This window comes from Cyanistes caeruleus, chromosome 15, assembly GCF_971803275.1.
Source record: "Cyanistes caeruleus chromosome 15, bCyaCae1.hap1.1, whole genome shotgun sequence".
In the NCBI taxonomy this organism is placed as follows: domain Eukaryota; kingdom Metazoa; phylum Chordata; class Aves; order Passeriformes; family Paridae; genus Cyanistes; species Cyanistes caeruleus.
The window spans coordinates 5,696,186-5,719,706 of NC_141715.1; the positions used below are offsets into that span (position 1 = coordinate 5,696,186).

The 23,521-nt window shown below is 42.6% G+C and overlaps 1 protein-coding gene across 4 annotated transcripts in view; it reads right to left on the minus strand.

The window, feature by feature from the left end:
- The window catches only part of GRIA1 (glutamate ionotropic receptor AMPA type subunit 1), a 117,096-nt gene that overhangs the window by 35,111 nt on the left and 58,464 nt on the right, over nucleotides 1-23,521 (minus strand). For all 4 annotated transcript variants that reach the window (XR_015276584.1, XM_023935917.2, XM_023935918.2 and 1 more), the window contains 6 exons: nucleotides 19,829-19,882; nucleotides 10,650-10,811; nucleotides 8,483-8,650; nucleotides 4,480-4,584; nucleotides 2,280-2,390; nucleotides 1,109-1,315 (listed from right to left, as the gene is read on the minus strand). Coding sequence is in view for 3 of the 4 variants with exons in the window: in XM_023935917.2 (XP_023791685.1) it covers nucleotides 1,109-1,315; nucleotides 2,280-2,390; nucleotides 4,480-4,584; nucleotides 8,483-8,650; nucleotides 10,650-10,811; nucleotides 19,829-19,882 (807 nt within the window). In the remaining variant the exon portion in view is untranslated. The remainder of the gene's footprint in view (nucleotides 1-1,108; nucleotides 1,316-2,279; nucleotides 2,391-4,479; nucleotides 4,585-8,482; nucleotides 8,651-10,649; nucleotides 10,812-19,828; nucleotides 19,883-23,521) is intronic.

The window sequence follows — 23,521 nt, forward strand, 5'->3', positions numbered from 1 at the left end:
GGGAATAAAATGTTTCTACTAACTGCAGTGTATGATCCTTTAATCTCTGTTTAACCTTGCTATCTCAGAAGAAATCAGACAAAACCAATTCCAAGGAAAAGGTTAAAAAGGAGAAGCCCATAATATTGGTGGATTATTTCCATTTTATCGCTACTGATTACCAGGTCTGTTTTGAAATCACAGTGCTTTCTTTTTGCAGCCACCCAGCTCTTCTCATCTGATTTATCCACTGATGTCACAGTCTGATGAAGATGATTTTCTCTAAAAGAGCTTTATCATCCAGACATCAAAAGAGGCAAGGAAAGGCCAATCTCCTGAAAAAGGATGTCAGGATGTTTATTTCCATCAGGAACCGTTTTTTGATTGCATAACTGATGCAGGAGAAGAGGAAAAATGGTCCAGCAACACTGATATGTTCTCTCCACTAATTTTGCAATCCATCTTGAAAATGGAGAGGGAAATGCATTGAAATGGATTTATGTTGGAGCATTTACAGTGGAGCTACCATCTCCCAGTGGAGTGGATCATCCCCACTCCAACACAGTCTCACATGGACTTTGGAACTGATGCTCCTTGCATGATTTCCCTTGTAGGGGAAGGGAAATTAGACCCCTCTGTCTGAGGGATGACCTAAACATCACAGAGTATGAACTACCAGACCAAACCAGATTTAGAAGTGTAGGGTGCAGATGTACATCCCTAATGATGGAAATGAGTGGCTGGACAGAAAGTAATCTCATCCTTCTATTCACCACTCGTGCTGAGTGTTTGAAATATTTTTCTTCCTTCATCCTGCCATTACCATGCAAATATAAAACTGAGTAAAATTTGGAGATTCTACCCATGGGAAAGTATGACCTTTCGATACTTGTTCTTCTAAAAATGTAAAGAAAAAGAATCTTGGAACTGTTGAAAGGGAATGTTTTGACATTTCCATAGGCCCAGCATGTGCTGTCTCTCCCTAAATTAAAACGTTTTACTTGGGCTGATTGTTTGAGCTGCAGTCCTCTGGAGAGTTCAGGCTGAGAGAGGGCAGGACTCCTTCCAACTCTGGGGCTTGAATGCGATCCCAGGTACCAAGAGCTAAATGTGGAGGTTGGAAACTCACCCCGTAGACGAGTTCTCCCACCATGCCGTTCCAGGTTTTGGTGTCGGGGTCCCGCGCTCCGTACTTGCCGTCGCGCACGATCTCCAGCCGGTAGTGGTAGCCCACGTGCTTGGCGATCTCGGCGGCCAGCTCCACGCAGTAGCCCTCGTACCTCTCGTTGCCCTCAAACTGGTTGGCGTTCTTCTTGAGCATCACATATGGGTCCTCCTGGCACACAGAAGAGCCCCATTGAGCCCCACTCCTCATTCCAGAGGTGCACAACAGCTGTAGAACAGCTTCTGGTCGCCCTGCAAAGCTCTAGCTTTGTGTTCCTGTGCCAAGTGACATGGCCAACACCCTGCAGGCTTATTCAAGAAGGCACAAAGTCTGATTTTTTTTATTGTGGCATATTCTTTTTATTCATGCAGAATCTGTGTGGAGCTCCTGCAGTGATGGACCTGAGGGGAATGGAGTAGCTGGCAGGATTTGGGCAACAAATCTTTCAGTGTAGTTCTGCAAGGGGTATTTAATGTATCTGAGCTGTGAATTTTTAAAGGCATGCCTGCCTGCGTGGGCACAGAGAATCAAATCTGCTGGACAGAAGAGAGCCTTAAAGTGTTTAACTCAGTTTGGGTATTGTGTCTTCTCTGCAGACTCCCAGTAAGCAATCAACAAACAAATTAGTAGTAGTTCGTGTTTCTGCAGGGTAAGTGTATACAATGACATAATACATGATACCGTACATTGTGGGGTACCTATTATTCCTTCATGATTATAGTGGAGATTTGCTTTTAAAGCAATGATTCAGGCTCTCTGAACAAAACAGCTTATCCTTCCCAAAACTGCAGCCCCAATTCTGTGGGATAAATACAAAGCGCAGGTACAATGTTCTTAATTTACCTGTGTTGGTGCCTCTATTATCTTGTCATAATCTTTTGTATTTTCTACACTTAAGCATGAGAGCTCTTTAATACCTACTTAATTAGCCACAGCAATTTGCAGATACCTTTATGGAGCCGACAAGAAACAGCAAGTGCTATTATTATTATTATTATTATTATTGTTGTTATTATTATTATTGCTATTATAAAAATGATATAATACAAAGAAGGGCACATGAGTGGGAAGAGGAAGCCTGCACATCAGGGAGATGGAGGAGAGGGAGAGCTGGGATGGAAGTTGTGGCACTTACCAGGATAGTTGTGACAATGTAGGTCCTGTTCTGCAGGCTCGTAGACTCGTTGCCACTTTGAGTATCTACAGCTATTGGGACCAGCTTCTCATCTTCATTCCAATAACCAATCTGCCCAATACAAAACCAGGATTAACATGTCTTTGGAATATTAACCAAGATACAGTAACAGGGTGATCCAACCTAGATCAGCCTTCTCTGCATTTTCATACCCAGACAGAGATCTCCTCTCCTGATTTTTCATGTCTTTGGTGAGTGGGACAGGGAAATTCCCCATCCCACTGTGACTCCATCCTGAAAATAATGTGCATGATGTGCTACACTAGCACAGTGCTTGCATGCATGCAAAAACATTTATCACATTGTACTGGTGATTACTGCCATTCCTACGATGAGAGTTCACTTTCCCTGTGTGACTTCCAAAATTTATTCTAATGGTGAGCTTGCCTGCTGTAGGTGCAGGTGCTAGAGGGTGATGAAAAATTGTCCTGCAGCTGAAAGCCTGCATGAATATAGGACTGACTCTTGGGACATCTTGAGACAACAGGACAAAAAATCAAGTCAGAACCACCCCCCCTGTCCTGTGCCAGTGTCCAAAAGTTTGGGGTTACAAATAAACTGAACACTTGTAAAGGGAAGAACTCTAAGGTCAAAATTCTGCTTAATAATAATCAGGGATTTGGGCAGCTCTATCACTCCTTGCAGGTAAAGCAGAGTGCCAGCAAATATCTTGAGGAAGATTGTGGCTGAGATTATCCACTTTGAGGGTTTGATTTTATAAGAGGTTTTCCATCACCTCATGTAAGTAAGAAGCTGCCTGAGCTCTGCTCATATGAAAGGAATTTCTTATCACAATAAATGGGAAAATGTATTAACCAGGGCATGACCAGGAACCTGCTGATGGCAGATTAGAGATCATAACAGCTGAGAAAAAAATCTATGCAGGCTTCTAATCACTTTTCATTGCACAGACGAAAAGAACAGAAAGTGAGGAAAGAGCTTTCAAAGTTCTGCACTAGGGTAACAAAAGTGGAGACATGGATGGATGTTTGCTTTGCACCTCTAGCCTGGTGGATCTAAAATACAACAGGCACCATGGCAGTGATGTACAAGTCTTCTAAACAAATACTATTTCTGATGGTAACTACATAGAAAAACCAAGACATTCAGCCAGTCTATTTCATCTCCTCTAGACTCTCTCCAGACAGCCAACCTATTGAAGTTCAGAGACCCAAACTGGGCACGATGCTGCCTTTGTCTTCTAATGAATACTTTGCAGTGAAGGAAGACTGCTTTGTATGTCTTCAAAATGACATTTCTTTTATTTGTCAAAGAAAATTTACCTTTTTTTGCTTGACTCTGAGGGGCTTTGATCTCACACCTGCTGCTCTCAGGTGTAAGTATAAATTTGACATAGGGGCTGTAAATATGGAACTTTCATTATTTACATTTTTCTTATTTTCAAACAGTTTTTTTTTTTTTTTCAGTGACTGAGGAGATGCAGAGAATGCCCCTTTCCAAAATATGTAGTAGTTCTCCTTTATCAAGGAATAACAGAGTCATTCTCTGTTCTTCAAATACCTGGTATCTAAAGTGGGACATAAGCACCCAGAGTCAGATTTTCAAAAGAATTAGTGTTTCAAGGGCTTGGCATCTGTGAACAAGGCCAGATTTTTCAAAGAGCCTGGGATACAGAAAGGGATCAAGACTTCAGAAGAGCACAAAGGTCTGTGTGGCTATTGGGACATGGTTAGTGGTAAAGCTTTTGTCACTTCAAGGAGAGCAGAATTAGGTCAGCATAAAGGGCTCACTTACAATGGTTGGGGCAAACAGCTTCTGCTGGCTCTGCCTCTGTTTATCCTTGGAAAAGTGGAAGGGCAAAGCCAGACCTGTGGCTGGGCCTTCACCAATGCACTGTGCCAATAGCAAAGGTGAGCTGACCAAGTTTTAGTATCCTGGAAAATTTTTGCCACACCTGAGATGCCCTTGTTGCTCTTGATAACACCTCCCAAATGTTGTGTTTTTTAGCAATGTACCACGAGTCCTCCCTATTGCTTGGCTTTGCTCGTGCCTAGAGCTAGGAATGCCCTTGCTGTGACTCCACACACAAACTTCCATGAGCAGGAATACCTGTTGAGACCCAACCACTCAAACATGGGCTGGAACCTGACACAGGATGTCGGGTCACTCTCTGCTTTACCTTTCTGATCCCATCGTGCTTCATCTCAATCACGTGGAGGGTGTAGTTGGTCCTGCGTCCTTTCTCGTTAAACTGAACGTTGCCAGACAATCCTTCAAAATGGACCTTAAATACATAAATATCAATGAAGACAGCAAATTGGTGATGCTGTGGTGATTCAGGAGCAGTGAGAGGGGAGGGGAAGAAGGGTGCTGAGTGCAGTTATTACTCTCAATTCCATGCAGGGGAAGCAGCACATCTGCCTGGAACTGGGATTTCACTAAGGCTCACTCTCTACAGCATGCCTGGCCATGGGCACAGCCATCCTCTTACCAAACTCTTTCATTTAAAAACCCCTTCTCTTAAAACTCAGTGGCTTAAAACATAGCACAGCCTAAGAGCTAGATCACCAATGTGAGCCCATCACCTCTTGGGATGTGACAGTGAGCTAAATCAGCTCTGAACTCCTTGAATTTGTGGGGTTTTGTATTTTCTAAATCTGACCTGGAGTCAGGATTTGGTAAAGAATCTGTCAGCTCAAATCAGGAGCTGTAAATCAGGATGAAATATGAAACCACGACCATGGCTGCCAGCCATCTTCTTTTGACAGAGGGGAGTCCAAGTTATCAAGCAAATTTAATTACCTCTGCACCAGATTAAAAAAACCCAACAATTTAGTACTAGCATTTGCATAGGAAACTTTGAACCATAAATCTCTGCTGATAACACTGCCAAGCTGAAGTGATGTTAACATCACATCCCACATCTGAGCTTCCCTTGCTGCAAAAGTGCCCAGCCTGGAATGGAGACTGACTGGAATCACCACTCTGTGGGGACCAGGCAGTGGGGACCAGGAACAAGGCAAAAAGAGTGCAGGTTTGGGTTTCTGTGGACACCACCTAGAGAAGTGCTCATTCTCCGCCTTTCTACTTGCTTTGGACAAACCTCTCATCCCTGTAACTGAAGTCTTCCCACATGCAAAATGGGGACAGGCACTTAACAGCTTTTTAAAATACTCTGAGATCCTCAGAATAAAGACTCATGGTGAAGAAATGAGGCTGTATCACTGCAGAGGAAATCTGTTGATAATCTGGTTAAACCGTGTTTGTTTTCCAGCTGTTATAACAAAGGTTTGTAATGAAAATGAATATCTGCCAGCATTTTCTGAAGCTCTTTCAAACCAAGAGGTATTCCTGGTGACATTTGGATAAACATGCTTTTCCCTTTTCACAAGACACAACATGCCCATAAAAAATAGATGTGCTGAAAAAGCACCATTGTCTTAAGCTCTCCCAAGCCTGCTTTTTTTTCACGTATCCTGTGGTTTTCTTTTCAGGTTCTGACCGATTCTGAAGCTGAGGTCACAGGTGCTTGTGCTTTGTAGCTTTGTGTGCACTAAAGGCAGGTTTACAGCATCAGTTTCTTCTACCTGAGTGAATGAAATCTTAATCCTGTGATATCCATGTGGTGCTGAAACGGCAAAAGGGATCTCTGCTATCTGTGCTGCAGGATTCAGCAAAACTTTTCTGTCATTCACCATCCTCTGACTGTAAATGCAAAATGTAAAAATGCAATGCAAAATGCAAAAATGCAATGCAAAATGCAAAAATGCAATGCAAAATACAGTGAGAACTGATTTCAACAGTGCAAAGCACCAGTCAAGTCAACTGGAGACACGGAGCCTTTAAGCACCTTTGTGTGAAAGGCATGGATGGGCATGTGGCTCTTTGCTGGGATATCTGGAGCACAAGGATGCTGTTCTGGCCTTCTGTTTTACAGGGTTTGTCAGCAGTTAGGGAGTAGCTTTCTGCTTATTAGATGTGCTGACCACATAATGATAAAAAAAAGAATTTGTTCAAAATTATCATAACCTTTTCAAAGTACAATTGAAACCTTAGTGTAGTGGTTTTAAGGAATATTTTGGGCCTTTTTCTGCAAAAAAAGAAAAAAGGTAATTATCTTTAATAAAAACATACATTCTCCTGCAACATGCCAGATTTCTGTTTTTTAAAAAAATGAAGAATGCTTCATATTTCTTTTCATTTTTGTTGCTGCCATTCCATGAACCCTTGTTAGGGTTGTAGTGAGGTGGGGGTCAGTCTATTCCCCCAGACAGCACAGCAGGACAAGAGGAAATGGCCTCAAGGTGTGCCAGGGGAGGTTTGGATTGGACATTAGGAAAAAATTCTTCTCCAAAAGGGTTGCCAAGCATTGGAATGGGCTGTTCAGGGAGGAAAGTGTTGGAGTCACCATTTCTGGAGGGATTTAAAAGAGGTGTGGATGTGGCAGTGCTGGGGACATGGTTTAGTGGTTTAGTGAACTTGGAAATGCTGGGATAATGTTTGGACTTGATCATTGATCTTCCAACCTAAGTGTTTTTAGGATTCTGTGGTTTCTTCCTACACTAAACAAGAATAAGGCAATTTGGGAGCTTATTTCAGACATTTGGGTAGCAAGCAAGTACCTTTTCCTTTTAAAAAAATTTAACAATTTAACAAATTAACAAATGGGAGGTGAAGAGAAAGCACACTGTGAACAGCTGTAAGAATTATCTTAAAATTGTGGATCATTACAGAAAGGATAACTCAAACCTTCAATCTTATCATAAGTTATTATATTTCCATTTGCCTCTTTCTTGCTACATTACTAAATACTGGAAGATTATCAAATTCATAGTTAAGTTTTTTTCTAGGAGGCTTCTTGCCCTGCCTGTTTCAGTCTTTTATTTTGACCATCGAAACTGAACTGGTCAAGCCTTTTTAAAATTATTATTTTTCATCTGTAAAGAATCAACTTTTGCAAAAGGGTCTTTGTGTTCTTCACCCAAAGTCACCCCAGCTGAAAAATCAAGACTTTGGAAATTGTTCTAATGAAGATATAAGGAAACTTCAGAGGAGATTTTCCCACACACACATAAATTTGTGTTTTCCAGCTGTCTAATTTTTATATCTTATTCTCATAAATTCAATAAAGAAAAATGCTGGAGTAGCTATTGCTCATCAGAAGACTTCCAAGTATTTCATGTTTATTAGGTAACCCATCTCCCTAATGCACCAGGGAGGCTGATTTTATTATAAGGGCTTGGAGAAGCTGTGACAGTGATTTGCCCAAGGTCATGCAGAAAGTCAGTGACAGGCTTGGGAACAAATTGAATCCAAGCAATAAAATCAAATCAGATGTAAGATTTGGTTTTAAAGGAATTGCTGTTTACCAGTAAGCCAAAACCAAATCAAAACAAAATACTTGAGGAACTTTACACGTGATACAAGTTAACCAAATAAATGTTATTTTTCTTGCCTTCTTCACATTTAAGGAAAGAAGATGGGATAAGCTATATTTGGATAACACTGAACTAGCAGTATTTGCAAGGAATCCATCTATTTCTGTCAGGAAAAGAAAGAAAAGTGCTGGAAGTAAATGTCAGACTTGAAATTTAATGAAATTTTAAAATATTCTACCTTGGTAAGTCTTTGATAAGAGTGAATTATTTTTCTCTCTTGCTGTAAATTTCACATTGTATTTTTGTTTATTCAAAAATCTAAGTTTTATGCAGGAGGAAAAAAGCAAGACTATCAGATTTTAGAAATAAACTATCTAAATGGCTGCTCTTAAGATTTTTATGAGTCCTCACAGTATGAAACAAGCTATAATCTGCACTTTGAGAACATTTTGGTGACAGCCAACACATAAGGCAAAATTCACATGCATTCATTATCAGGCTGGAACTGAATTCGCAGACAGTCAAATAATCTGCAAAAAATACGTTTTGAGCAGGTCTGTGTCTTAGGGAGGGCGACATAAAGATAGGGACTCTTGCTTTAATGGTTTAATATTCTGGCTTTAGAACAACAGCAGAAGGAAGGACACCTCGGGTGGCAGCAGGAGGAGCATTTTGCTGGATGCAGCCCTGAGCTCTCTGCTCTGGAAGGATCAGCTCCTGCTCATCCCCAGTGATTTGTGCTGGCTCTGCTGCTGCTGCCCACCCTCAGCTCCCAGCACACACATCCCAGCCTGCCTTCCCAACCTGCTGCAGGGCTCTCTGGATGTCGATGCCTTGTCCCCAGGGCACGGCGGGGTTGGCGAGGCAGTCGCCGGCGTTGCCACGGCGGGAGATGTCGATGCGCTGCCGCCGAAGGTTCTGGAACGCCTCGGCCATCACCCGCACCCCGTCGTACGTGAGCGCCGACGTGTACTGCCAAGAGAGACACAACTCAGGGTCACCTCTCAGCTGACTTGCTCTGGGGTTTTGGTTTTTACCTTTTTTTTAAAATTATTTTTTATTTTATATGTTCCCTGTGTTCTTCACACATATATATTTGTAGCTCTCTAGCCTGTTAACTTGTATTGTATACTACTGTATTGCATTCTATTCTATTCTATTCTATTCTATTCTATTCTATTCTATTCTATTCTATTCTATTCTATTCTATTCTATTCTATTCTATTCTATTCTATTCTATTCTATTCTATTCTATTCTATTCTATTCTATTCTATTCGAATCTATTCGAATCTATTCTATTCTATTCGAATCTATTATATTCTATATTATATTATATTATATTATATTATATTATACATTACATTACATTACATTACATTACATGACATTACATTATATTATATTATACATTACATTACATTACATTACATTATATTATATTATATTGTGTTGTGTTGTGTTGTATTGTATTGTATTATATTATATTGTATTATTTATATTGTATTGTATTGTATTGTATTGTATTCTATTCTATTCTATTCTATTCTATTCTATTCGTAATTTTTCACAGCCTTTCCCTAGGCAAAAAACCAAAACAAATTCCAGAGCTCCAAGCCCCAAGAAGTACAAAAAAGCCCCTGTGCTATCTTGGTTCTTCCTGGGAGCCAAGGTTGAGAACCACTCTTCGAGATAAATTTCATGGACAGGGCACAGCTAGTGCTGAGGGAGGGACTCCAGAAAAGAAACCTGACCAGAGACGAAATTACATCACCACTTGTCCTCATAACTGGTGTTTTTTATCAATTATGTTAATCTCCTAAAACCTATAAAAATGCACTCATCTCTCTGGGAATAGGCTTTTGTGGACATCTTTCCATAACTACCCCTGAAAGCCTTCAAATAAAAATCCACTCTTGTATTACCTCCTTACTAGAAGTATCTTAAGTTTCATTTCCAGGTTAAGAAAAAGGCAACACTCTGTCCTCACCTCCTGTCTTAAAGTTCAACAGCATCTTGCTCCCTGTAACCTCCACTTCCCTCTTGACTCCTAAAAGTTGGTTTTGACTTTCACAGCTGGGAGGTGAAGGAAAAGCTCCTGATTTCACTCCCTGAAGAAGACTCAGCCCTGAAAGTCATTCACCTGTTACCCAAGCACTAGTGTTTAATTAGAAGCATTGACCTGAACTTTTAAGGAACACATTATGCTGTGTAAATGTGAGCTATGTGAAATCAAGAATCAAGGGACTTCTGGTCACAAATGGAGACCAGAAAATTCCATCTCAATCGGCGAAAATTCTGCAAACCTGAGTTTACTCAAACAGAAACTTGTACAGAAAGCAGTGAAAAACTCTTGGCAAGAACCATTTGTGTTCACTCTTTTTTTCTGTGACCATCTACTTGATTTAGTTGTTTTCAACTTTCTTACACTAATCCCAAAGTTAACATTTCTACTGCAGAGTGTTTGTCAGAAATGTATTCATTTTCAAATATTAAACAGAAAAAAACAACCTCTCCCTCTACTCATCCCTCAACAGCTTCAGGGCCTTCTGTGTCAGGAATTAAAATCCTTTCTCCCTCCGTTATACACACTGATTTGAAATGCTCAAAAAGAACATCTGGAAAGACTTTATTATCACTGGATGTCTTGTAAACAAGTCAAGGGTTAAGGACTTAATGAGGCTTTTTTGTTTTTTATATACTGAACATTATGAGGTATTTAATTCTTAGCTTTGAGGGGTGAAAACTGGAAGACCGAGTGAATACATTAAATTGTGCATTTCTTAGGAGGCAGTGACTGCAGCCTAGTAAAATGCAGACAATGTTAAGGCAAATGGAACAGGTAATGTTCATAATGATACTGAGAGTTTCTCAAGTGAGAATAAAGAGCCATGTGTGATCACAAAGAGGTGAGTATAACTTGAACTGAGCCAGATGGAACCAAAAGAAATGCATTTTTTTTATACCACTTGCCTTTGGCCTCTTCCAGTCCACACGTGGATGCTCTCTGGCATCATTATTCCTCCACTGTTGCATGATCCTGGCAGGAACAGTGTCTGTGTAATTCACCAGCTGGAAGCCAGTGACATTGGCCCCACTCTCCCTGAATTTGGTCAGGTCAATGTCCATGAATCCCTGGTATAGGAGAGAAACAGGAGAAGCTCATCAGAGGAAGACATACCTAGATGGGAAAAAGAATCCTGCCTGTGTATGAATATGGCAGCTCAGGAAAAATATCTTCCCTCTGTGAGGAAATGTCCAGCTCAGGAGAGGCACCAGTTCCCCAACCATGGTGTGAACTTGCTTTTCCTTCAGGTTCTGAGCTGGCCATATCCTGCAGTTACCACCCAGGGAGACAAATAATCATATTAACAACAGCTCACTTGCAAGAAAGCTAGCAGAGTAATGGAAAAATGTCTCCTGAATAATGCTGGATGAAATGAACAAAATTTGTAAAATATATTAAAAAGTATTTGTCAGCCAGCTGTAAATTTTATACAGAATTGTTCACCCAGCCCTAACTCTCATGGACTCCGTCACCACTGGATAGGCTACTTCTTTTTAAATCACAGTTCATGGGGAAAAGCAAATTCTGAACAATGAACTCTCAGTGGATCAGGAAGGAACTGGCTTATCAGCTGCTTAAAGGAATCCTACTATTAGAAAAGCCAGTTTATAGAATTTGCTCATTTGGGAGAAAAGAAGGTGCTTTTCTAGACTTTAGATTACTAATGAAATACATTTCTTTCATTTCCTTATTGTCTTTGTCTGCTTCTGGCTCTCTGCAGGTGATGAACACGTGTGCAGATACACAGGTGTATTGATCGGGGCGGCGCTGCAGAATCAGTCACCCCTCGAGTCAGAGGTGAAAAATTAATTAGAGACACACTGCAATACAGAGGAAGGGGTAGAGGTGTTCAATGCCCACTCTGCAGCCCTGCCCTGTGCAGAACTGTTTGCTGTGGCTCCTTGCAGAGGTGCTCGGACAGGGGCTGTGCCCTCCCGCTGTGTGTGGGACAGGCTGAGCTCTGGCTGTGTTTGGGAGCACAAGCACAAGAGATGTACTCAAATATTGGCACTGGCACCATCAGAAACCTCAGTGCATGAGGGAGATGAATGGGAGGGCTGTCACAATGCCATCATTTGAGCAGCAGAAGAGCTGGTTTGAGCTCTGCCTTGCCCCTGCCCTGCTGCTGGGTGTTCTCTGCAGGCTCCTCCTCAGCCTGCCCCTGGGCTCCTCTCCCTCGCTTGCTCTCAGACACACCGTGATGGTGTGAGCTAAAAAAGCCAAGTGACATCATTTTCAGGAAAACACCAGTCAGGTTCCCAAAATGATGCTCTCTGTACACAGGCTGAGGGAGCTAATTAGCTGATCAGCTTCCAAAGTCAGGATCCAGCCATTAGATGGAATCTGTTTTGGGAACAGACCTTGCCAGGAAAAGACTGAATTGCCCTCTCCCATAAGTGTCAGACTGAGGGAGTCATAAGTGACTCAAAAAATGACTTTAAAGACTTTCACACTTTTTTCTTACAGCATTTTGTAAGCAATTTGGCATCTACTTACAAGGCTGAGAATTGGATACTGGTGTACAGATGCTCTAAATAGATGGCTTGTTTTGCTTCAAAGTACAGTGATTTAGGTAAAAAGGAAAAAAAAAAGCGGTATTTTGTGTGTACATACTCCTCAGAATGCTGGTTAAAGCCACATCAATCTTGTTGGTAATTGCTGGCGTAGGGGTTTCAGAAAGCCAGATCTGTGATTAATGAACAGGAAATGCTGCAGGATAATTGTCCCTGACATCTTAATGCATTTCAGGCCAAGTGGGTTTTGACACATGGAGCTCCTAAGGTTCAGTAAGAGGGACCTCACAGGTTGCCAACTGGTTATCCATGGCTAGGACCAAATTACATTGACATTTTGCTGCTGGGAGGTACTCAGGGGGAAAAGATCTGTCAAAAGAAACTATCACAGGGCAATTTGAAGTTTGTGCAACCAGCTTCTTCTTGGGAAACCTACAAAGGCTTGAAGAAAAGTCTAAGTTCACTGCAGGTATGAATAAGATGACTGGGGTGTTAAGTCCCTTCAGAATGCATATTTAAATAGAAGAAGTAAAAAAGAAAAGTTATGACAGCAGTGATGAGACAGCAGTGGCTGAAACCACATTTTCCCCAAACAAAACCATTCTGAAACTGAAGTAAATATTCAAAAATATTCATTTGGATTCATCCTGCATAAAACTTTAAAATAATCTGAATAGATGTCAGGAATAATTTCTTCCTGAAGACTGTACTAATCTTTTCCCACTGATTTTTGACATCATTCAGGTTCTTTAAAAAGTGTGGAGACCTCTGAAGATTTTCCAGTCATTTAAGACAGTGGGGACCATAGAGGACATCATTAACCTTGAAGACATCTTTGCATTTTGGCTGCTATCAACGGATGAAATAATTGTTTTCACCTGTTATCCCTCCTTCACATGGCCCAGCACAAGGACATTTTAGGAATGCTCCTAAGTACAAAGGAATTTTAATCACCACACTGAAATCTGCCCAGAGCAGGTCTGGGGAACACGAGAGCCAAAGAATAGGGAAATACAGAAGTCAAATATTTTAGAAAATAATTTCCAGAGCAGGTGAAGCCTTCCTAGCAAACGTATAAACAAAAAGCCATCAAAAGTTATGCAGACTGGGTTTTGAAAATGTTTCTATTGACAAAGTGGCAGCAGGAATTCAATATGCTTATCTGTCCTTCTGGAATATCAGTCAGTGCTTGTAGGAAACAAGAGAACAGAAGAATTACAATATTTGCAACTAAAGAAATCATCAATCATCTGTCACTTTGTACTAACTATAGACACACATTGAAAAAAAAAAGAAAAAGGAAAGAAAAAGGATATATTCTATTTCGTTTTCAGTTGTCTGTATATGGTAAACAGAAAATAAACTCTTAAAGCTTGGCTAAGGAAAGGCTGTAACCCATGACTGAGGGGCAGCAGCTGTGCTTTTTCCAGTAATATGTTTAGCATCAAGCAGTATGGGAAAGAACCAGCCCAGAAATGCTTCCCTCTGTCATCTAAACAAGCACAGCAAGAAGTGAACAGTGCTGGAGGGATGCACTCCATGTGGTCCCATGGAGAGATCAAATGGTATTGAAACTGTTTCTAAAATTTGCCAGGGAATACTGGAAAAAACCCACTTTGCAGCCATGTCTGGAGCACAGTTCAGGGAAATGGGCTGAGCCCCTGGAATCTGGTTGTGTGTGACTTGCTGCAAGCTCCTGACACCCGAGGCATTTGGGATGTGTCTGTTGGACATGCAGGTATCAGCTTTCACCTCCCTACACAGCACTGAAATCCCTCAGGGAGGAAGAGGAGGAATATGAGAACTCACACTCCAGTCCCCCAAAAAGCAGGGACAGAGGGACCCAGAGGCAGCCCTGAGCAGCAGGGCCAGTGCCCAGGATGTGAGTGCTCCAGGGGGGACAACACTCCTGCAGGCACAGCTCTCCCTGGGAACCATCAAACCATCCCACCAGCCACCCCACGGCAGGATCAGCTGTCCCTTTGATTAAATTCACTTCACAGAACCACCTCAGCAAACCAGAGGACTCTGCACATGCCTGGAAATCGCCTGGCTCTCTCCAAATGCCACAAAATGAGCAGGCTGACAATAAACCACAAAGATCTGGTCCCTTTGCGCTGATGGGCTGAGGCAGCTCCCTCCTCCAGCCTGCTCTGACTCACAGCATCTGCATCACACTGTTCCAGCAGCAGCCAGGCAGGCTTCAAAGCAGGGAACTTGCTCTTTAGCCCGTACCATGGGCTTCTCTCTGCATTAATGAACCTCACAGAGCAATTATGCTGTGAGGAAATAATATGGGCTGCTATTATAGACCTTTGTGGCTTCAAATAGAAAACAATCCTGGGAAGGGGCTTATCCTCACTGAGGTTTCCTTGACACATCTGTTCTTCATGCTGTCCTTAAACTGAAAGCAGTTTTCAGCCAAAGGTTGTTCTACTGTCCCATTCACTGCCTTGACTGCTGGGAGAGGTGTCAGCAAGGCACACATTTATATTCCTCTCCACTTCTTGTGGGCTCAGTCATCAAAGGAAATGCATAATGCAATAAGACTGATGACTTGAAATGGGCCTCATGAATCCATCTTGATTAAGTGGTCCACGAAGGATCTGCCTTGAAAAGAAAGTCCCTCCAGAAATGAACCAGCTCCTAATTTATCCCCTGGACACTATGAGGAGCCAGAACACTGAGTGGGCAGTGTTCATCCTTTTGTGCATGACCCTCCTCAAATCTGGAGCTACTTGAACTAAGATACAAAGGTGCAAAATGGATAACGAAGAACTTCTTCAAGGTCTTTTATATGTCTATTTAACCAATTAACAAATGACAAGTAAATTATTTTTCTTAGTGACCCAATGACCCAATACCTGTGTACTGCACTGCAGCACTTTTTATCCAATCACTTATTGCTACCCAGAAGCCTCTAGAAGAAGAAGAAGAAGATGAAGAAGAAAGAAGAAGGAAGAAGAGACAACACCCTAAATCCTCCATCTTGTCTCTTATTTTCTAAACCAGTCTAAACCTTTAACTTTTCACCCAGTGACTTAAGTAAACTCTCTAACTTATACACTCACACTCTAGTTTTTCTATTTAACAGTGCAGAAGTTCTTCTGCAAAAAGTCAACACTGCCCATCAACCCATGGGTGAAGTGGATAAATCCAGGACATTTTGTCTGACTCCTGCATGAGACACTCTGCTGACAGAGCTGCTGTGCTGGGGGAAATGATGATGTCAAATTATTTTTGCTTTGTTTCTTTTATATATTCTCTGTATTCTTTACACATGTATTTGTAGCTCTGTGGCCTATTATATCTGTGGCTTGCCAGAAAGACAAAACAGATTTCAAGGCCCCAGCCCTATCTTGGTTCTTTGTGGGAATCATGGCTGAAAAACAGTTCTTCAAGACACATTTTCATAAGTAAAGTTTAATTTCCATCTGGGGGGGAGGATTTGGAGGCTATTGAGTCAGGGGAAATGGCATCACCTCTTGTGCTCCTAATTGGTGATTTTTGGCAGTTATGCTAATTTGCTAAACTTATGAGACTGTATTCACCTCGTGGGGTGGTGGGTATTTTGTGGACATGTTTCCATATCTTCCCCTGGAGGTCTCCAATAAAGACCAATCTTTATATTACCTTTTATACTAATATTTTCTCAAAAATGTGTTTTTATCTTTCTAGGTTCCTTAAGGTATCTCTGGTAACCTCCAGCAGCACCACAGCTGCCAGCAAAGAGAAACTCAGTGTCCTAACTCAGTGCTGACACAGGCTGATGTAGAATGGCACAGGAAAAAGTGCTTACCTTTGCTAATCAACACTGTTTTTATCTTTACTTTTCCCTGCTACCCCTGCCATCAGCAATCTCATACACTTATCTATTCATCTTCAAAAAAAAAAGAGCATTTGCTAAGAGAACAACCTGGACTAATGCTCTAGGAAAGAAAAAAAGAGGCTAAAACACTGTATGTGGCAGCTGTCTTTCATACTTTTTCCTTTAAAGATAGGTCACATGAATGTCACTTATTTAATGACAAGGATTTTTCTCTGCCCAGGAGAGCTGATGCTCTCCCACTACTGACAGTCAGCTCACATCCATGGCATAGGACAAACAGATACACAAAGCCAAGGGTATGGGCAAAAAGCCTGAACATCAAAAGAAAGGAATCCCAGAAGTTTCTAAGCTTCTTCCTCTGATAGTATTGACTGTGGTTTTTTTTCTCTTTGTGGTTGCTAGAACTGATGATCTCAAAGGCTGAGAACAAAGCTTAGAAAAATAAGACTCCCAGAAACAAACACTTTTAAAATTTGCCAGATCTCTTTGAGTGCTTGAGGGGTAGAGAGAAAGAGAGAGGGAGAGAAAGAGATGACTGCAAACCTCCAGTGCCAGTGCACCTGACAAATATCCAGTTAGCTCTGGTAAAAGCTAGCTGGGGTAACTCTGATGGGTACTGGTTAAAGACCAGGATTTCATCAGTTTGCAAAAACCATGAACAGTGCCAAATCTGGCTTCAGGAGAGGCAGGGATGCTTACAGAAACCCTTCTCCTGGCAAAGATGTTGCAGTCAGACATTCAAGGGAGGGACAAGGCTGGGGAGACAAGACAAGTTGTGTCTTTAGCAGGCATAGCAGGTTCAGAGAAGGATATTTATCCATGGCTGAAGGTGCAGAATGGTTTCATTTTGTTTGTGAACACAGAAATATTATTGTCTCACCTTGGCAACAGCAATTTCACTAAAAAAGAAAGCTGTTCCTGCTAGGAAATTCCAGATTTCACTTGCTGCTGTCAAATCCTGCTCAGCACTTTACTACAGCTCACCCAGAGCAACTGCTGGGCAAACACACTGCAAGGCTAATGCAAGGCAATGACTCTGCTCTTGTGTTGGCTGTGCCCAGACAGGGAATTCCTCCATTCCAAAATGTGCCTATGGATGATTTTTTTACACGTTATTCAGTCTGTGCGTTGCCTTGCAAACTTGTTTTGCATTCCTGATGGAACACCACTTTGAAGCTGATGCAACTGGGCACTGGTGGGTGCTGCTTTTTTGGCTGTGTATGGCTCTGAACAAGCATATAGCTAAAAAAAGGAATTTCATTTGGGTTATCCAGAAATGTTTCCCAATATTTGCTTCCAATGTGTCATTTCCATAACTGTGTGCCCATTTTTCCATGCCTGGGTAGTTTAGGCAAAAGGCAGGTGTTGAGAATTCCTCCCCTTGCTCCAGCTTGTGCAGGAAACTTGGTGGCTACAAACCAGCTGAGGATTCCCTTGACCTGATCTTCATATGGGGTGAGAGTCCTAAACTCAGGACTGCCCCAGCTGGCAAAGGGCACAAAAAATAATTCATTTGGAAACCAAACACTTCTAGGTTTTAGCTCTTAATTTATTCTCTGACGAGTCAGTGCTCCAGAATGAGCCTCTTCCAGGGAGCAGGGCTGTTCCCAGGCACGCGGGTACGTGTGTGTGTGTGGGCAACGCACGCCCTGTCATCCTAGGACACGTCTACAGGGGAAAATGCGGGGTGTTTAAGGTCTACCACTATGAGTGTGAGTCAGTGGGAATAAATTACAGCAAGCTACACCCTCTGAAGGCTCTAATCCAGCGATGAGGTGTCCTCAGAAGAGGGTAAAACCTACTGTGATCTCTTGGATCAGCAGCAGGGTTTAACCCTGCCAGATGCCAGCTTCTGCCAACCTCTTATAAAATCCCTGGCCATCCCCACTGAGGGAGGCTTGCTGTCCCTCCTTGCTGCCCTGTGGTCTCAGAAACATGGGATCTTCAGGGCCTTTTGCCATTCTCTTTGCTAAACCCATCATCCATTTGCTCTTGTGGGTGCAGCACATTACAGGGACTGATTTGGCCTCTGGCATCTGAACCTGCCTGTGTTGTTCTGCTCTGGAAAGGACATTCTTAACCTTGAGGGGTGCCAGGATTTTTTTTTAAGCAGTTTTCTCATGTTGTCTGACTATCCCCTGCTCTTTTTTCTTTTTTTAAGTATTCCCCCCTCTGACTTTCGGCCCTTGTGTGATGCTGAGTTTTAAGGAGCAGGAAAGGCCAAAGGTAAAGCTTGAATTCCTTTCACTCTCCTCCTTCTCCCCAGAATCCAAGCTGCTTGGAAAGCACACCAGTGAATTCTGGTGGTCCTATCAGACACTGATACCCAAAGAGACACCCAGAGCCCCCTCCACTGAGCTGCAGTGGGAGGCAGAATGTCCCTGCAGAGGGGCTGAAGAACTGAAAGCTTTTTGCTCTGAGTTAATTATTTATAACCCATATTGGCTGAGTTTGTAACCTCTTCCAGCCAGCTCTGTCCTCTCAGCATTTGTGCAAAGGCTGAGAAAACACATTAAAGGTGGGACAAGTGTACTTTCTCTGGGTGAAGGTGAGAGAGCATGGTATCCTCAGACAGAGGGAAATGTCCTTCAAATCTCCTACACCTGAGTGCTAGTTCAGTTCACCTCATGCTTTTCATGCATTTATCCTTATGAAACTGTGCAGAGGGAAGAGGTGATATTCTCATTCAGCCTTCCATGTGGGTGTATTTAAAATTGCCCAGACACACTCACTGCAGTGACTCCAGCTCACTTTCCTGCTTCACTTTAATGAAGGGACTTTCATAAACATCCAGGACCTGGGTTAAGGCAAATAATAACTTTATTTTTAAAATTAGCAACTGAAGTTATTGGCTGCTCTATGGTTTTGCATGTCTCCCCCTGCACAAGGTAACATTTTTATCTCTGTAATTACACGGTAGGCAGCCAGCACAGGGTGCAGGGTCAGTACAGGGCACTGCAGGGTAATGATGTGGCCATTTTTGCCTGGTAAATTACAGACTTCTCTTGGGACTGAGAAAAGGAGAAGGGCAGCAACTGCTTGACTAATTGGTAGTTTAAAGTTTAATTACCCCAGGGCTGACGTGCTGCCTCCCAGATGCAGCTCTGTGCTGAAAGAACGGGTCCAGAGCCTGCACATGGCTCACCCCACGGGGAATCAGGAGTCCTGAGAGGATCCACCTGGGAGCAGCCTCTGCCCAGCCACTGCTGTGCATCCTCCTGGACCATGGACACCTTTGGGGAGGAGAGGGTAGGAGATCTGCTGTGGAGAAACCCCATTTCTCCCTCTTACCTCTTCCCTAATCTCCCTAGGCAAAGAAATTTTCCGTCCTCCTGTGAGACTGGCTCCAGAAAGAGGGTCCTGCCCAATGCTGCTCTGTCCTCAGGCAGCACCTCCCTGCATTGAAGGGAAAATCCTTTCCTTAAAGAAATCTTTGCATTCTGTTCTTTCCCTAGGGCCATGACAGTCAGATTTCATTTAGCACCAAGGGGGGAGTGATAAAATTACTTTGCTCTGCATCTGTCATCCAGCCAAGGTCAAACCACCACAAAACCCCACCACACTTGGAGATAACCTTACTGGCTCAAGAGAGACAGCTCTATAAGGAGAACACAGTGAAAGGCTTTGGTATTTTTTTATCTAAATGATGGATGAGAAAAATGGTGTATAGCTCAGCAATTATAAATATAGTGCTTTACAAAACTGTAAGATAGAAAAAATCCCACCAATTAGGGTAACTCACCATATTTGCCAGAATATAGTGGTACCCATTCCCATTTTTTTCAAGCTTGATGATCTGCAAGATAAAAACCAAGGATAATTAGTGGGGATCAACTAAGGAAGAACTTCAGTTATCTGCCCTTTCTCACTCTTATGTTTCCTTTCTGAGACTATTTAGCTTCAGGAAGACATAGCAAAATAAAAGTTCACAATCTTATCAGAGGATGACCAGAGCTTCCACACATGATATCTGAGCAGCAAATCTGAAATTAGACAAGACAAGATCCCCAAGAACATTGTACAGGCAGGGAGAGAAAACAACCAAACCAAGCTGTTTCCTACAGTCTCAGGGGAGAAAAAAAAAGCCTTCTTAAGATTTGGATTTCAGACACCAAAGGGACAAATGGGGAATTAGAGCCTGTGTGTCTTATGACAAAAACATAAACATCAAGCAAGACTAGAGAGCAATCTTGCACATCCTCCAAGATACAGCCCCTGCTGCAAACACCTGCCTGGGAGAGATGGCTGGAAGTTTAGGTTATGGGTAAATTTTTTCAAACTTCTAGTTTCAAACTACATCTCCAGAATGAAGCAGTTTGGGCAAGCCACAGAGGATTTCCCTGCATGTTCATTGAGATAATTTGTAGATTCATATGCAGTGTCCCAATATATGTGTTTTGCCACTTATTCCTTTGTCCCTGACAGTGCAGTCAGGTTTTTATTTTCTTTTATCAACACAATCGCTTACCAATCTGTAACAACTGAATTTTTCTATGTTAACTTTCTTTTTTCTTCCACCTGTTGCAGATTTGCCTGTTCCCCCCCAATTTGGCTGGGGGGAACAGAGGCACTGCTCAGATGGCCCCTGTCTTTTCTCCCTTGATTTAAAATGAGTGCAGGAAGAATACACTTTAAAAGTCTATTATTCTTGCTGACTCCATTTTTTCATTGAAATTCCTCTCTATTGATTTCCAGCAGCACCGTTAAATTCTTCCTAGTTTACTAGAGTCAGATACCATCAGCATTTGAGCCACTCTACACACAGAACGAAGAAAGTGGAAAAAAAAGCTCAAACCAATATGCCTTCAAAGCCTGTACAAACACTAGACATGAGAGAACTGTGCTGTTTCCATTAGGTTTCTTGGCTGGTAACACTGCCTCTTATTTCCATTGTCATATGAATTGATTCCGAATTGCTGCCTGCATTGCCAACGCGCAGGCAAAATCTGCACAAACTGCAACGAGGACAGAAAGATCCTCACAGCCAGAATGATCATAAAAGCACTGCTGTGTCAGATTCAACCAGAAATCAGTCTACCCAGGACTTGTCTCTGATACCAGGCTGGCAGCAGGTACTTGAGAAGTGTCAGATGAGGGCAGAGACTGATCCTCCCCATGGGACAGCACTCCCAGATTATCATGAGCAGTCATTTAGGGATTTCCAAATGGATTATAAATGAGCTGACACTTGCTCTGTGCAACTGGTTCGTCTGCCTTAGCCCTTCTCTGATGAAGTGCTCTTGTATGCATAATAAAACTCATTTGGTTCTCTGCATTAACGTGGGGGTGGCAATTAACTCCAATGAAGGCTTCATTTAGAAGCAGTTCCTCACACAGCTAATGCCAGCTCCACCAGCTTCCCTGCACAGGATCCCTCAGTGTGGCTTCTGCTGAGGCGTCTGGAGCTCTCAGAAAAAAAACCTCTGTCTACCTAAAGCTATGAAGATATTTTTATGGGTGGTTTTCTGAGCATCTTCCACTGCCAGATCTAAGAAGCAAAACCAGACCAAACTTGTCCCTTTCCATTCATCAGCTCAGACTGACCTTTGCAGTAAGTCCCAGACCTTGGAGGAGGAAGGAGAATCTCTGGTGCACTGGGATGTCTAAGAATTATGATCCAATTCCCCTTTTCTCCAGTGTCAACAATAGCAGGCATTGGCTCCTTCAGCCCCAACTCTCCTTTGTTATTTTATGAGGTGTCAGAGCCGATGAACCAGAGAGGGCTGCCATCCAGCTCTGCCTGAGCTGTTAATCTTACAGCCCATCCACCTGAATTATGAAGCTCGTTTCCCGTGTTTTACACAGTTATTTGTGATCTTAATTTATTTTAAAATGCTTGCTCAGTCCTAATGTGTCCAGACAGCAGTAGCAAGCTGAGGTTATAATAGCATTTATCACTCCTCCTGACTGTGGTGAGAGGCTGTGCTGGGCTGCATGCTGATTGCTCACTTGGGCCACCTAGGTTTCATTACCCACTTCTTAATGGGTGAGTTTGACATCTATTAGAGAGAAATCCTCTCAGAGTGAAACACTGGCAGAGGAGAAATTCCAGTTACTCATTTTAATGAGAGACAAGGAAGAAACAATAGAGGGCTTTGATGGAACACAACCCACCGAGTACTTATCCCATTAAGGCTACACAGCACAACCCCATGGCAACCTGCCCTGAGCCAAGGCCTGGCTCACAAATGACAGGTACCTCGGCAAGGATAAATCAAACCCTTGAGAGATGACACAGAGAACTCTCCCAGAGAGAAACCAGGTCATTTTTAACACGCAGAGCACTGGCTCCTCCACAGCTGTGGTCACTGGAGCGTGAGGGCTGCCTTGCTGGAGTCACTGGTGTTATCTGTGTTTTGTGTATGGAGGAGAAATGAAAAGCAGCAGTGTGGGCATGAGAGGCACAGGTGCTGGATGGCCATCCCCAGCTCTCCTGCTCACCATGGAGCACAAATCTCACTGAGAGATGGAGACAGGCTTGTCAGGGAAGAAGATAAATGCATTGAAATGTCCCTGAGAGGCTGAGGCAGCTCTTGGAATGCCTCAGACAGTCAGAGGGACAGGGCAAGCAGCACAGGGACATCCCCACAGAGGCTGCTGGTGTGGTGAGACCAGCCAGCAGCCAGGGTAGAGCCCAAGTTACAGTCCCAGTTGAATTTCACATGATAATGAGCTGAACACTATCTTTGAATCCCTCCAGTCATCTGTACACTATGAAAGACCTGGCATCACTTTCTCACTCTGGGACAGCTGCCTCTGCTCTCAGAAATCCTGGTGGACTTGGAACAAGAATGTAAAAATGAATGAAAATGGACTACACAGGTCTGAAAATGTTCACAGTCCTATCCCTCACTGGAGTGTTACCTCCCAGGCACAGATGTCTGCTGGAATTGCTCTGTAATTTTTGTAGTAAAACACAGCTTTGAACCCCTTCTCCCTAGGAACTGATATTTCTTATAGAGTTGCAAAACAAATAATCACAGTATTTGGATTTTTAGTGTTCTTACAAATAGCTTTTCCTATATCTAGGTTTAACTCTTGCTCCAGTTACGTGAAGAAATTTGAAAGAAATACTTATTTTCCTGCTCATATCAAGATAAGACTAGATAATATTTGACTATAGAACTTAACATTCTGTTAGACAAAAACCCGATACTATTAATCCTAGAAATCTGATATACTCTAAAGAAAAGCCAAATTCACTGCCTAGGTCTTCTCCAAACTTTTGTTCAACTGCAGCTGCTCCATAGCCAGAGAGAAGATTTAACCCCTGGAATAACCTGTTTTCTCCTTCATGAACGTGACCTTCGCTTTGAGGTTACAACCTGCTCTCTGCTTTGTTATTACACATAACAGAGGAGCACCCAGAGACATCCAGCCAGGATGGGCTGTGCTCATCACTGGGCTGTGCATCTGCTGAAATGCTGAAGTGTGA